At 51.4% G+C, this 14,908-nt stretch overlaps 1 protein-coding gene across 1 annotated transcript in view; it reads left to right on the top strand.

The window, feature by feature from the left end:
* LRRC66 (leucine rich repeat containing 66) overlaps positions 1-6,275 on the top strand; it is a 28,659-nt gene extending 22,384 nt beyond the window's left edge. The window contains exon 4 of the mRNA XM_026016564.2: positions 432-6,275. Within this exon, the coding sequence (XP_025872349.1) occupies positions 432-2,509 (2,078 nt within the window). The 3' untranslated portion in view covers positions 2,510-6,275. The remainder of the gene's footprint in view (positions 1-431) is intronic.
* Positions 6,276-14,908: the final 8,633 nt, after the last annotated feature.

Raw genomic sequence — 14,908 nt, forward strand, 5'->3', positions numbered from 1 at the left:
TGGTGGTGGTGGTGGTGACACAATGATATGCACGTGGGTAAAGCTAGGGTAAAGCCAGGTAAAGCTTTGCAGGTGGCTGATAGAATGTAGGAGGTGGAGGAGGCGCGGAAGGAAAAGCGATGTCGCGGTCCCCCCGGCCTGGCTTCTGTCGCCCCATGGGCAACAGGCAGGCAGGAAGCCTAAGAAATGTACAGCGTCCCGGGCCTCTTGAGTAGCCGCCCTGGGCCCAACCGCCGGTGCCACAGTGCGCAGGGCCGCAGACGTGGTGTTAGCCTTGCCCAACCACTGATCAACCGGTGAAGCCTGTCGTCCCGGCCTGACACCTTAGACACAGCTAGGGAAGGACTGAGGGGCCTCACAGAAGCTTTTAAAACCCTTGGAGGCTTACTCCAATGTCCACTCACTGTGTATTTCCCCTGCCCCACTTCCAGGGAGCGAGGAGGCCTACGGGTGGACCCCCCGAAGCCGGATGTCCAGGGAGACCCACCTCCCCGACAGTGCCCCCGAGGGGCCGCGGGCAGGCCCGCAGGAGCACACTGGAACCCCGCGGAGGGGACACCCTGCGGGTGCCCAGGCCACCCGGAGGCCCAGCCGCCTGCGCAGGGGGGCCGGGAGCCCCAGGGATGCGCCACCAGCCAGCAGAGCAAGGGACGCTGCCCAGGACCTCGCCCTGGCCGTCTGCCTGGCCGTGTTCATCACGTTCCTCGTGGCTTTCTGCCTGGGGGCTCTTGCCAGGCCTTTCGTGGACAGACTGTGGTTCCAGAGGTGCGGCCGCCAAAGGCCGGGCGTGGACCGTGCAGACTCCAACCAGGCCTCGGGCGGCACTGCAGGGAGCCCCGGACGCCCCGGCCCCGAGCCCGCCCCTCCGGCCTGGACTGCTGTGGAGCACGGCGGGGAGCACGGAGGGCCCGGGGCCGGGAGGGACAACCCGATGTCCGGGGACGGCGTGGCCCCCTCCGCCCTCCCGGGGCCGCCGAGGGCCGCGCAAGAGGGACCAGCCGGGGCGGGGCAGGACGGCCTCCCCAGCACCCATGTTCTTGCACAAGGCAGCTATGCACGTCTGGCCCTGGAAGGGTCTCCCGGGGCACACCCCGCCGCGGCTGGCAGGTGCACAGCGGGCCCCGGGCCAGACTTAGACGGCCAAGCGGCGGCCTCCGGCTCCAAAACGCCAGCGTGGCCCAGAGCAGCGCGGGCCCCGCCGGACGGGCCCTCACCTTCCGAGCATCCCGAGGCAATGCACGTGGGCGCTTACCTGAACTTGGGGGACTCACAGCAGCCGAGGCCCCGGGGGGCCAGCGCCCCGGAAGTACTGTCCACCTGCATGGGGGCCACGACGCCCGGCGACCCAGGAGCGCCCGGCCCGGCCCCAGCGGACCTTCTCCGGGACGCAGGCCGCCACCTGCGCGTGGAACCGGGGCAGGAGCATGTCCCCTCCGCGCTGGACAGCGACTCGGACTCTGAGGAAGGGTCCTTGTTCACCCTGAGTTCGCTGAGTTCAGACGATGCGGGAAATGCCGAAGAAGAGGTGCCCGGCGACCACAGCCGTGGGGCCCGCGAGCCCCCGGAGGAGGAGGCCTCGGGGATGAGGAAGGACAGGGTTGTGTCATTAGATGATGCTGAGGATGCCGAGGACAACACCCCCCACTGGGAGACTCTGGACAGGTGTAAGACTCCGGAGGAGCCTTTTGAAAAACCTCTCATTTCGGGTCCAGACTCTGGCACCCAGCCATCGGGGGACCCACCGACCCGGCCCGGGTCCCCGGGCAGTCCCGGGCCCTCCGGTGAGCAGGCCCCAGGCAGGGGCATTAGTGATTACGCCACAGCTCGCCTCTCCGAGGCAGTGGAGTGGCGTTACTCACTCAGAGACCTAGAATTTTTAGCTGTGGATGCGGTACCGCAAACACCACCGCCCACTGCCGAAGTCCCCCCAGATCCTGACCAGAGCGACCGTCGGGGAAGAGACTCGGGCGTTTATAAATACGAACCCCGCATGCAGGAGGCAGACCCAGGCCCACGTGGTATTCCTCTCCGGATCGCTGCGGGTGAAAACTTAAGCCCCTCACAGCAAAATTGTGACGGGGGCAACCCGAATTCCCACCCGATGGACGCTGATGCAAATGGGGGGGTTGTATGTCCCCGTGAGGACTGTGATTCCACAAGGGTTATAAGCCACACACAATTGTTACAACCCTGTGGTGATGAACTGGCTCTTTGGTGTGAAAGAGGATGGGGGGATGATGCCGAAAAGAGTGTCAAGAGCCAGGGGCCATTATTACAAGAGTTCCCAGAAGAAACCAGTTCAGTGGGAACAGGGGAGCCCCTCGGTGGTAGAGACTGGGGTAAAGACTCAGAAGAGAATCTGTGGTGGTTAGAAAAAGAGGATTCTAACTTCTATATTCAAAGGGAGAGCTGGGCCAGCATGTTGGGCGTTGACTCTCTGTACGAGGACCAGCTCTACTACGACGAAGACAAGGATGCGGAACTTGGGAATCAAAGGGAATTCAAGTAAAACGTTTCGTAGACATTGAAGCACTTCGATGGAACCGCTGAAAGGATGCTTAGCAAACACTGCCCATTTCTGGAGGTTGGTTGCGAAACTACAAAGCTGGGGCGATTCAGAGCAACTCTAAATATTTTTTCATAGGTTATGTTAAAAGAGGGACCATTTTGTAGACCAAACTGTAGATTTAAAAAAAAAAAAAAAAATCAGTCTTTTCAGAAGAGAAGTGATTTTTTTTTTTTTTTTTTGTAAAAGGCAAAGATGCTCTGCCTGCTCTGCCATTATCCTCAATTAGCCCTTCCTTGGTGTGACTCTCCAATCTGGGCTGTCAGGAGCTGTGTTCTTCTGTTTATCCTCCTGCTTCTCTGGCATTTTCCCCTTTTCCTTCCTGACACCCCTCCTCCATCTCTGCTTGTCCTCTCCAGAGCATCCCTCCAAGATCCATTCCCCAACTTTCTTCTGTACCGCTCGCTCTCCCTGGCCCCCACTGCCTCCCAACCAGCTCCATACGGACAGCGCCAGCATGTGAGGCCCGGCCTCCCTCCCAAGCTCCAGACTCACATTCTCAACCCCAGTTGCCCAAATCCACCCAGATCATCCTGGGACCTAAAATTCCTAATTTCCCTTCACAGGTATGATCTCCCACATTCTCTTTCCTGGCCTGATCATGACATCAACCCAGTAAAGCCAGTTGAAATTTCTTATCTCCGACTCCTTCTCTTTTATTTCCTGTATCTGAGTAGCCTGCAAGCTCCATGCAGAGGCAATCCGTGTACGTCTATACAAGGAGACAGTGAAGTGTGGCAATCTGGGTGGTGCTAGGCACTTTATGTCAAACCAGTGTCTGCACAGAAAGCATCCTATTTTTGCTCAGAGTGTATATTTAGGGTGGATTAAGATGGGAGGTGATTGAGTTTGGGGAAAGGAACTAACCATCCCGCAATCCACCTGTTGGCATCACCACTAGTCTCAGCGGATCTAGCTCCTCGGTGACTCTTGGTCGGCTCTACTCTCAACCTCCAAGTAAGGTACATCCCTGTCTGTCTCCTGGATTACTTTAAGGCCTTCTAGGGACCTTTAGTACTTCTCCTTGCCCCACTCCCCCACCCGAAGTCGTATGTTCTCTTCATCCCTCCACAAATCAGAAACCTTCAGTGCAGGCTCCTGGCTGACTCAGTGGGTAGAGCATGCAACTCTCGATCTCAGGGCTGTCAGTTCAAGCCCTGCGTTAGGTGCAGGGATTACTAAAAAGTCAAGCAAATAAAAGCTCAAAACCCTTTGATGCTCCCCATTGCCTATATAAAGACCAGATCCCATAATTAGACACTTTATTAGACATTCCAACTTTATCTCATGACATTATCACTTCTCCACACATTCTACATTCTGGTTTATATCATTTAGACCAATCATTTATTCAATTATTTCAGTGAACTTTTGAGGCCTTCACTGGTCCCCAATCAGTTTTCCTCCTATTGTTCACGACTGCTACTGAAATTTCCCTGGCCTTGAACTTTCACTGAGAAAATTTAGGCTCTCAGGAAGAAACTCCCTCATTACCTACCCCACAGCAGTACACATTGACTGTCCACGTCTACACTCACTCCTCAGCTCGGATCTAAGAAGTCAGCATTCGATGGTCAAGGTTAACTCCTCCGGTCAGCTCTTGCTAGAGTCCTGGGTGAGCATCCCTTCATGTTTCCCATTCCCTCACTTCCAAGCTTTCCCTATCCACTGGCTAAAAGCATTTAAATAAAAGGAAGAGAGGCCTGGGTGCCTCAGTTGGTTAAGCATCTGACTCTTGATTTCAGCTCAGGTCGTGATCTCAGGGTCGTGGGATCGAGCCCCACATTGGGCTCCATGCTCAACGGGGAATCCACTTCTCCCTCCGCCCCTACCCCTACTCGTGCTCTCTCTCTAAAAAAATTACATCGTTAGGACTATATACATCTTTAAAAATATATTAAAAATTAAAGGAAGAAAACACCCCCCTACAGCTCTGTGTATCTACAGCTCCTTCAGAATACCACCTTCTCTTTTCATAGCGAGGCTCCTGAAAGGAATGGTTGACACCTCTCCATCGACTCCTCAGTGCCCTGTCATGAGGCCCCAGCCCCTCAGTCCCTTAATATGTGCCAACTGAGGCCACATCACCCTCCGGTGACTCTACACCGCAGACTCCTCAGCCTTCATCAAACAAGGTCTCCGCAGCATTTGATGCTGTAGCCCACCCCCACCTTGAGACTCTTTCCGTGGTTTTGTGCTAGAACTCTGGAAATGAGGATCCCAGCAGGACACAGATGGCAAGAAACCGGGATGACTGGACCAGAGGTTGATGATCTAGGCGGGATTAAGGGGGCCTAGCAACGGAAGGTGAGGGATCTGAGGACTAGCAGCAGGGGACAGGTGTTTCCCATCCTTAGGCCTGCAGAGACCGAGGAACCGCAGCTGCGCGTGCGCCCCCGGAGTGCGGACTTGGGTAGAGGAACAGAGCCGGTGGCAAGCCATACCCTGCAGGAGGAATCTCCCCGCGTCTCCCTCTTCTGGCCCTGTCTTCTCTGTCAGGGCCTCCCGGCCACTGACCTCGGGGAGCCAGAGAGCAAGAGAGCCAGTAGATGCAGTCCACAGGGGTCAGCCTGCCAGGCCACAAAGCCGGATGCGGAAGGGAAGAAAGATCTGGAGGGGCAGACGGAGAACATCCAGCTTAGACTTCTGATTCTTCTACGTCTCTGGTCATTCTTCCTCAGGCTCCTTCCTACGTTCACCTCTTAAACACCCGTGCTGCCCAGGGTGTAGTCTCGGAAACTCTTGTCTTCCCACTCAGCTCACTTTCCCTGGGCAAGCTACTAATGCCACCACCACCTCGTGGACGATACATTTCATTTCTGTGACTCCAGCTCTGGAATCTTCCTGGAATCTCACACTCCCTTCCACTGCCCGTGGGACGTTTCCATAGGCACTTCCAACCAGGGGTGTCCACAGTGCAACTCCTTGGTTCATCCTAATCCTCTGCACCCACCACGTCCGACCTCCGGGCTCCATTTCACTGCCCACCCGGTTGCTCCATCCAGAAACCCTGGAGCCAGTCTTTTGGCTTCCCCCTCCTCACCTTCCAATCTAATTCATTGGTCATTCAGAACGGCCACGTCAAGCCCTTTAAATACCCACCGAATCTATTCCCTCGTCTTGTCTACACGGTTACAGCTTTTGCCTTCACCGTGACCCTCCCACTGGGTCTGTGATAACAGCACACGGCAGCGAGTCTTCACCTCCGGTCCTGTGTGCTGTTGTTCTTTCCCACACTACATCCCGGGGATGGTTTCTAAAATGCGAATATGCTCACGTGGCTCCCCTGATTAGAGCCCATCCGTAGGCTACCAGCTTTTCGGTTTCTCTACAGCCCCACATAACTCTGTGTCCCCAGGCCTTTGCCCCGTCACATCCGCCCTCAGTGTTCTTTCCAACCTCACCCAACAACTCCACCCAAATACGCCCTCCTCTGGCTCAGTTTCCCCTACTCTGTTCTCAGGTCCACGCTCACTCCCTCAGGAAGCCCCCCCTTGGAGCCTCAGATTAAGTTAGATTTTTCCATCACAAACTCTCATTTACACAAGCATCGTCCTTCACAGACGAGAGCTCATCACAAGTAAAATTAGTTATTTGTGTGATTACTGATTTAATGTCTGTCTGCCCCTTTTATACTATAACTTCCATAAGGACAACAACAGCAAAATGTGTCTTGTGTCCCCAAGGTCTGTCCTTTAGTAGGTTTTCAATACACCAATATATTAAATAAACAAATGAAAACAGACTCTTCAGTACAAGGATGTCCGTGAATCTGGCCCTGCTTTCCAGGCCGCGTTCCACCCAGTATTTATTTCACTGTGCCCTACCTCATTCCTGACCTCCAAAGTCACAAGCACCTGGACTATGTCACCCCACCACACCTTAGTCCACACTGCTCCTACTTTCTGGGTTGCACTGACCACCTTTCCACTAACGCCCTGACTCACCGGCCTGGCAAATATTTACTCTTCTCTCAAGATACAGGGTCACCTCCTCTGTGAGTCTTTCTAGCCTCATTCCCCCCAAGCAGAGCGGACCACTTCCTTCTTCTCTGCCCCCCCCCCCCCCCCCGCCCCCGGCTCTGCCCCGGCACCACCGCGTACTTCACATGGGCTGAGTGAGATCTTCCAGAGGATCATCTGTTGGCCAACTCGTAACGGTTGGGTGAAATTCAGTCTCACTTAGCGTCTGTGAAGCTGAAAATCATCTCAAGGTGGGTGGTTATTTTATGAAGTGAAAAATTACTTTCTATTCCGGTAACACAGAGCAAAGGTATACACAGTTTTGAACTATTTTTGTTTGTTTTTCTTCACACTTCAAAAAAAAAAAAAAAAAAAAAACAAAACAAAAAGCTTCTGGTATGTGGCATAAATACCACAGGCATGGCAGGTAAATAGCTCTATTTCTCAGCAAGCACTTGGAAAAACAAATTTTTACAACCCCTCTCCACGCGCCTGCTGTCAACGCGGCTGACGCTGCTCAGTACGGGTGAGCTTGGAGGCCTGTGACTTCCAGATTTCCAAAACGGCTCACCTTTGGCATCTACCTGCAAACTGCCTCAAACTCGCAAGCACCTAAGTTCCACAGATCTTCTTTACCTGAATTTTCCCCTCTGTTTTAGTTCCACTCATTCTGATTCTGTCTCTAGCTCTATGATTACATAAATGACCTTTAGAACTTACCTTACTTTTCATTAAGTTATATCTTTTTGCATTTTTCTAGCAAAGTAGCCCAAATTTTTATCAGCCTAACAATTCCATAATAGCATATTTTCATCTAAGAAACATTTGAAGAAAAATCCCCTATATAATTTACCTTTATGTGTTTCTAAACCTATTCAATAAGTCTTGGACCAATGACTATAAACCCAAAATATGAAACATTAAGCTCTTAGCCCTCTTAAACCAAGTCATTATGCTATAGACCTTAAACTTACGCAGTGCTATACGTCAATTGAATCTCAATACAGGGGATCCCTGGGGTGGCTTAGCAGTTGAGCGTCTGCCTTCGGCCCAGGGTGTGATCCTGGAGTCCCAGGATCGAGTCCCATGTCGGGCTCCCTGCATGGAGCCTGGCTCTCGCTCTGCCTGTGTCCCTGCTTCTCTCTCTCTCTTTGTGTCTCATGAATAAATAAAATCTTTAAAAAATAAACAAATAAAATAAAAATAAAAAAAATCTCAATACAACTGGGGGAAAAGATCTCATTCTCTTTGAAGAGCAACCAATGCCATAAATGAATTGTCTTTTTAATATTATCTCCTGCAAAACCTTCAGGCTCAATATATTCCTTTTATTTTTTTTAACTGAAACACTTGACACACAATATTACCTTAATTTCGGGTGTCATTAAACTCATTTCAATCAAATTGGTAAAAAAAATTTTTTTACAGATCTTATTTATTTATTCATGAGAGAACAAAAAGGCAGAAGAAGTGGGCTCCCTAACAGAGCAGGGAGCCTGATGAGGGACTCGATCCCAGGACCCCGGCTGGGATCACGACCCGAGCCTAAGACAGATACATAACTGACTGAACCACCCCGGCACCCAGTAAAACTTTTTCTTAACCCTCTAGAATGGTTGAAGATGTGAGGTTTGGGCCTTCATCTCTCCTCCAGAAGCCTTTGTCTGGTTCTTTGCAGTGGCCATGCAGGGCCAGGGAAAAGCAAGGGAGTCATGAGGAATAACTGCTAGAACCACCAAACAGCAAACATATGCAAGGAAGCAGATGTCTCCTCATTTCCAGTCTATTTAAAAGACAAAATCTAATCCACTCAAAGCTACAATGTCTTTGAAGTGCCTTCATACCCAAGGGAAATGAAGGTGGGAGGAGGAGAAGGCATTCTTATAGAAATAATATTAACCATAATTTTTTGGTATGGTTTACATAAGATTGATCTGTCCTTAAACAAATGTAATTGGCAAGCCATGGACTTACCACAGGTCTCAAGAGCCTGTCCCCCAATAAGCAAGGGAAGAGGGTACTTTCTTTCTGTTGCCTGAAAATCACATATTTGCAAGAGTTTGAGGACAAGACCTCTGGCTATCTGAGCCTAGCTTCTGAACAAACCTCTGCTAATTTCTGCTTTTCAGTACCCCACTTTAATGTTCTACTACTATCTGAAGATGCTAGGTGATGTGGGCAATGAAAGTCTTACGGAATTTTAAAGTTTTACATGCTCCGTAATTTAGCATATGATGAATGCCCCTCAGTCACCATAATAGACAAGGACATCCCCAACCCGGGTATAAATTCTTTCCAGTATTTTCCTGACATACATTTCATCTCCCTTTGAGTGTCTATGTATCTACAATCCTGAAGCAATCTGTATGATTAAACATGAGTAACATCGTTGCTCATTCGATTAAATACAAACATATTTGTCATTTAAAAAGAAAATTCTCAAGGCGCCTGCATGGCTCAGTGATTGAGCATCTGCCTTCAGCTCAGGTCCTGATCCCTGGGTAATGGGATCGAGTCCCGCATGGGGCTTCCTGCATGGAGCCTGCTTCTCCCTCTGCCTGTGTCTCTGCCTCTCTCTGTGTGTCTCTCGTGAATTAATAAATAAATTCTTTTTTTGAAAAATGAAAAGTAAAAAGAAAATTCTCAGAGCACCTGGGTGGCCAGGTAACTGCAGCCCGGCTATTTAGGGGCAGCACCAGAAAAGATCTCCTTTGTGTCCAAGGGTTCACCGTCATACTCTTAGGTTTCATTTCAGATTTGCTCTATGACAGCCCTGCTGAAAACTGCAATTGTTATTCCAAATTTTAACTGCTTTTCATTCATAACTTGCCAAGTCCAATAATACACACCACATCTTCTTTATCCATTCATCAGCGGATGCTTGGGCTACTTCCATAATTTGGCTATTGTAGATAATGCTGCTCTAAACATCGGGGGGCATGTATCCCTTTGAATTGGCATTTTTGTGTCCTTTGGGTAAATACCTAGGAGTGCAATTGCTGGATCATGGTGTAGCTCTATTTTTAACTCTTTCAGGAGCCTCCACAGTTTTCCAGAGTGGCTGCACCAGCCTGCATTCCCACCAACAGTGCAAGAGGGCTTCCCTTTCTCCACGTCCTCTCCAACACCTGTTGTTGGTGTTGTTCATTAGAACCATTCTGACAGGTGCGAGGTGATACTACTCAGCCATCAAGAAGAATGAAATCTTGCCATTGGCAAGGTTGTAGATGGAGCTAGAGAGTATTATGCTGAGCAAAATAAGTCAGTGAGATAAAGACAAATACCATATGATTTCACTCCTACGTGTAATTTAAGAAACAAAACAAACAAGCAAAGGGGAAAAGAGAGAGAGAGGCAAACCAAGACACAGACTCTTAACTATAGAAAACAAACTGCTAAAAGAAAGAAGAAAGAAAGAAAGAAAGAAAGAAGAAAAGAAAGAAAGAAAGAAAGAAAAGAAAGAAAAAGAAGGAAAGAAAGAAAAAGAAGAAAGAAAGAAAGAAAGAAAGAAAGAAAGAAAGAAAGAAAGAAAGGAAGAAAGAAAGAAAAGAAAGAAAGCGAAAGCAAACTGCTGGTCACCAGAGGGGAGGGGAGTCAAGGGATGGGTGAGAGGTGATGGGGCCTAAGTAGTGATGGGCACTGGGTGATGCATGGAAATGTTGAATCACTACACTGTGCACCTGAAACTAACACTGTGGGATTTAAACTAAAAACTCAAAAAATAATAATAATAATAATAGGACTCTCTGTTTCATCCCTCCACACAAAGTCAGTCCAAAGTAAAAAGGTTGATATGAACCCAGATAATAAAACTAACTGGATGAGTAGTGAGATTTCACACTGCAGGATGCGGCAGGCGTATTTGAAACAATCCCCTTGCTGATGACCCCTCACATTCCCCGGCCTTGATGGCGTTGAATCATAAGCACACTTCCTGTCGTGTTTGGGTTTCGAGACGACGACGAGCTTTGTCATGGGCACGGCTGCTGATGTCAAATACCAGAGATGACGATGTACTTGCTTGAGTCACCATAGCACCAGTTGCAGGATTCTCGCTTCCCGGAGCCCAAGACTGAATCTCATGGACAGAAGGGTAAAGTGAAAAGTTCATTAAGTGAAGGTGAGAACAGAAAAGGAAAGCTCTAGGGGCGCCTGGGGGGCCCCCCTGCGGCTGAGCATCTCCTGTGGCCCCGGGGCGTGAGCCTGGGGTCCCGGGATTGAGTCCTGCATCGGGACCCCCGCAGGGAGCCTGCTTCTCCCTCTGCCTGTGGCTCTGCCTCTCTCACGAATAAGTAAATAAAATGTAAAAAAATAAAATAAAATAAAATAAAAAAGAAAAGCTTGAGGGAGAGGATTCCAGAAGGGCCGGCCCGGAGGACTTTGATCCTCAGTCTTTTCTGGAGAACTGGCCAAGGAACCTGGTAACTGGCATGTCAGTAACAGGGGAGACAGGCTCGGTGGCCTGGTGCGTAGCCTGTGGAGGTGTACGGCGAGCAGGTGGATTTGTCACACTTGCCTTCTCTCGGGGGCAGCTCGCTGCGACATGCCTCCCCACCCGGGGGCTCTGTGAGCTCCCCACCTGTCCCCCGCCCCAGCCTCGGCCACTCACAGCTTTCAGTGGGGAAGAGAGAAAAGGCGCAGCCGTCGGGTGTCTTCGCGCCTGCGGTCGTCAGCACGTGCCACCTGTCACGGCGTCTGTCACTGTCGCTTGCGCCAGCTGCAACGGGTGACTTTGCAAACTTCCCCCAAGGCTCTCTCGGGATTAGTGACGTCCCGACAGGAGGATAAGGTTATGCCTCATACGTGTGTGGGAAGAGCCTTGCCCCGTAAAGCAGCTTGACAACGGGGTCCTGCAGGCTCCATCCTCGGCACCCGGAACTCGCAGCTAGAAAGACGGGTCGCCAGAGCCGGGGCGGCCTGTGCCACCTGCGGCCTGTGCCACCTGCGGCCTGTGCCTCAGCCCGGGGTGGGCGCCAATGTGCCTGGACGCGCTCCTCGCCCGGCCAGCGGGCAGTACCCTGGACAGCGCTGTCCCTCCAACCAAGGGGGTGCTCATGCTCGCTTTCCCCGCGCTCTCGGGACCCTTGGCCGCGAGCTGCCCGGGCCGCTCTGAGTGGGGTCCCACGTGAGGCCAGGCCTCCCACGCAGGGCGGCACCCCGGGGCCTCTGTCCGGGCTCCCTAGGACTTGTCCTTCCAGGACACTCTGCACATCAGCTTCGCAGGCTGCGCCAAGGGGCGGGGTGGGGGCTCAGGTGTGGGGGGCGCAGGTGGGGAGCCCAGGAGGGCTGCTCCAGGTGTGATCTCGCAGGTGGCAGCAAAGTGGGGGGTGGATGGAGCAGCCCAGGGATCTTAGAGGGGAAGGAACCGGCTCTCCTGGCTGACCCAGTGAGTGTACAGCAAGTGCCCCCCCCCAGAATGGCCTAGATGGGGGATCCCTGGGTGGCTCAGCAGTTTAGCGCTACCTTCGGCCCAGGTTGGGATCCTGGAGTCATGGGATCGAGTCCCACATCGGGCCACCTGCATGGAGCCTACTTCTGCTTCTGCCTGTGTCTCTGCTTCTCTCTCTCTCTGTATCTCTCATGAATAAATGAATAAAATCTTAAAAAAAAAAAAAGAATGGCCTAGGCCAGCCAAGGCCTGCAGGCCCAGAGGGAGGATGGAGGCTCCGCTCCACTGCGGGGCAGCAGGTCCCTCCATCACCCCCTCTCCCCGCCGCTGACTTGCTGGAAAGACAGGGTCGGCTGCCCCCCCTCCACCGGACTTGGCTCAGGGCTCCCCCAGCACCTGCCTAGGATTTGGGTTCTCGCCGTCCAGAGTCTATGAGCCCGGTTGCTCATTCCTCCTGGGGTCGGGATGCCCCTCAAAGTCTGCTCCCCTTTCTGCGAAGCCTTCTCCGATTGTTCTAGCCCCCGACTCCTGACTCCTGCGTGGCTCCCTCAAGCTCCCTAAATGCACACCTTGCCGTTCTAGTGAAACTATTTCACTCTGCTCAGGTCTACAGTATTTTTCTGACACAGAGTGGGTCTCACTTTTTGCCATACATGTTTATGGGCTTAGTGGGCTGTTGTACCAGCACGGCCTGGGTAAAGCTGGCCTCCCTGATGTGGGCCAGGACGACACCACGGACCCCATAAGAAGAGGGGGCCTGCTGACTTCTCCTGCAGGGTAGCCCAGGGTACACTGCAGAGACTCGGGGCTACCCGAACCCTCCTCTGACAACCCTCTGCTCTACCCAGAAGGGCTGGGGATGGCACTGAGGTTCCTCATGAGGTTTTACTCACACCTGGTGTTGCTGCATCAAGATCCACTCCTTAAAGAAAAAAAGCACCTGCTTCTGGTTCCACGGATGGAACTTGTGTCCTGTAGCATCTGGGCCATATGCTCACTGAGCAAGGATCGTGTTTTATTTATTTATTTTTAAAGATTTTATTTATTTATTTATTCATGAACAACACATAGAGAGAGAGAGAGGCAGAGACACAGGCAGAGGGAGAAGCAGGCTCCATGCAGGGAGCCCGACATGGGACTCGATCCCGGGTCTCCAGGATCACACCCTGGGCTAAAGGCAGGTGCTAAACCGCTGAGCCACCCAGACGTTCCTGGGATCATGTTTTATACATAAGTCCCCCCACCCAACCCCGTACATTCCAGTATCAAATATTGAACAGAACTTAAGGAATTAAGTCAACTTTCAACCACATCTTATTTGGTGAATCATTTCATCAAAATAAAGTGAACATAGGGCTGACTCATTTTTTTAAAGAGATTTATTTATTTATTCATGAGAGGCAGAAACACAGGCAGAGGGAGGAGCAGGCTCCATGCAGGGAGCCCGATGCAGGACTCGATCCCAGGACTCCAGGATCACACCCTGGGCCAAAGGCGACGTCAAACCACTGAGCCACCCAGGCTGCCCTGACTCCTTCGTTTTAACAAAAAGCAGTTAGGTGTTGCTAATAAGCAAGGACAACTGGCACAGCTTTAACCAATTCTGCTGGAAGGCGTGGCCCCAGGGGCTCCTGTCACCTTTACGTAGGATCTGCTGCAGAAACGAGAAAGCCTTTCAAATCCAATGTAGAAATGCTTTCAAATCCAAACAGAACAAAAATAAAAAAAAAAAAAATCCCTCAGTGTCTACTTCTGGAAAAGAGGATGGTTTATTATTACTAGAGATTTCCTATCAATTCGTTGCACTCACATAGTCAAGTCTTTCTACTTAGTGTCCTTAATATCTAGTGTAAATATTACAGTCATTTCTTATATCTTATTGATTTAAAAGCTCATTGTCCACTCGAATGCAATGTTTTCCCTTAAATGGTGGCCACCTGCATACAGCTGGGAAAAATCGAGAGTTACAGACGCTTTGACCGTTTTTAGATTCACTAATTATGAACGATTTAACCACATTTGCTTTCTGTCTGGAAGGCATACACTCTATGTTTTTATATATTTATATTTACATATAAGATCCAGAAACATAAGAGAATATGCTTAAGCTCCACCCAGAAGGGCTCGTTGTCACACATTATCTTCAATGTGAGACACAGTAAAATGGTATTAGCTACGTTTCCAGACTCTCTGGACCCCTTGCAGGTCCCCAAATCACTCTAGATGCATGTTCGTCTTGCCTTAGTGATAGTTTACTGATGTTGATCCCACTCCCTGAATGCTATCCCCACACCCGTCAGCAAGGGGGCTCAACCACTGATTCTGGTGGATGATGAGAAATAACGTGGATAATTAGGCAGGAAATAAACTCCCTCCCCTCCGTGTCCCCCCAAATCTGTCGTTCTGTTCTTCCTTGCAGATGGCAGAGGTAGCTGAACTGGCTCTGGGGAAGCAGGGTTCCAACCTGAAGCCATTGTCAGGTGACCAATGGGATCACAGCTGGAAGACCCTACCATGTGCCCCGACCTTGTTCCGTAAATGAGGAAGCTGAAGCACAGGTTAGTCAATGTACGCGCCCCGGCTACCCAGCCAGTCCCTGTTTGCAGCCACAATTCACTTTGGACGTCGCCCATCCATGAGGACAGGCCCTTCCTTTGATCTGCCACTGCTGCTGGACAGAGAGACCCTGCCACCCGGAGGCTTTAGAAAACGTCCTTTCCAGGATGTCACAGCACCTTCCTGACTCTTCTTCCCAAGAAAGCCATCTGCCCGCCTGCCCGCTGCTCCGCTGGGAGGCCGGGGGTGCTGCCTGGCAATGGGGTGCGGCCTTGTGCGTGCTTCCCTTCCAGGCTGCACCTCCCCTTCCTGCCCCCCGGGCTCCACGCAACCGCCTTCCAGGGCCACAGCTTCCCTCTTCTCGCTCTCCCTCACCCCCTCTGTCCCTGACCTGAGGGCCGCGGCTCGGCCTCTCCCCGTCCTCCGTCCCCACAA

Source organism: Vulpes vulpes, chromosome 2, assembly GCF_048418805.1.
Source record: "Vulpes vulpes isolate BD-2025 chromosome 2, VulVul3, whole genome shotgun sequence".
NCBI lineage: Eukaryota > Metazoa > Chordata > Mammalia > Carnivora > Canidae > Vulpes > Vulpes vulpes.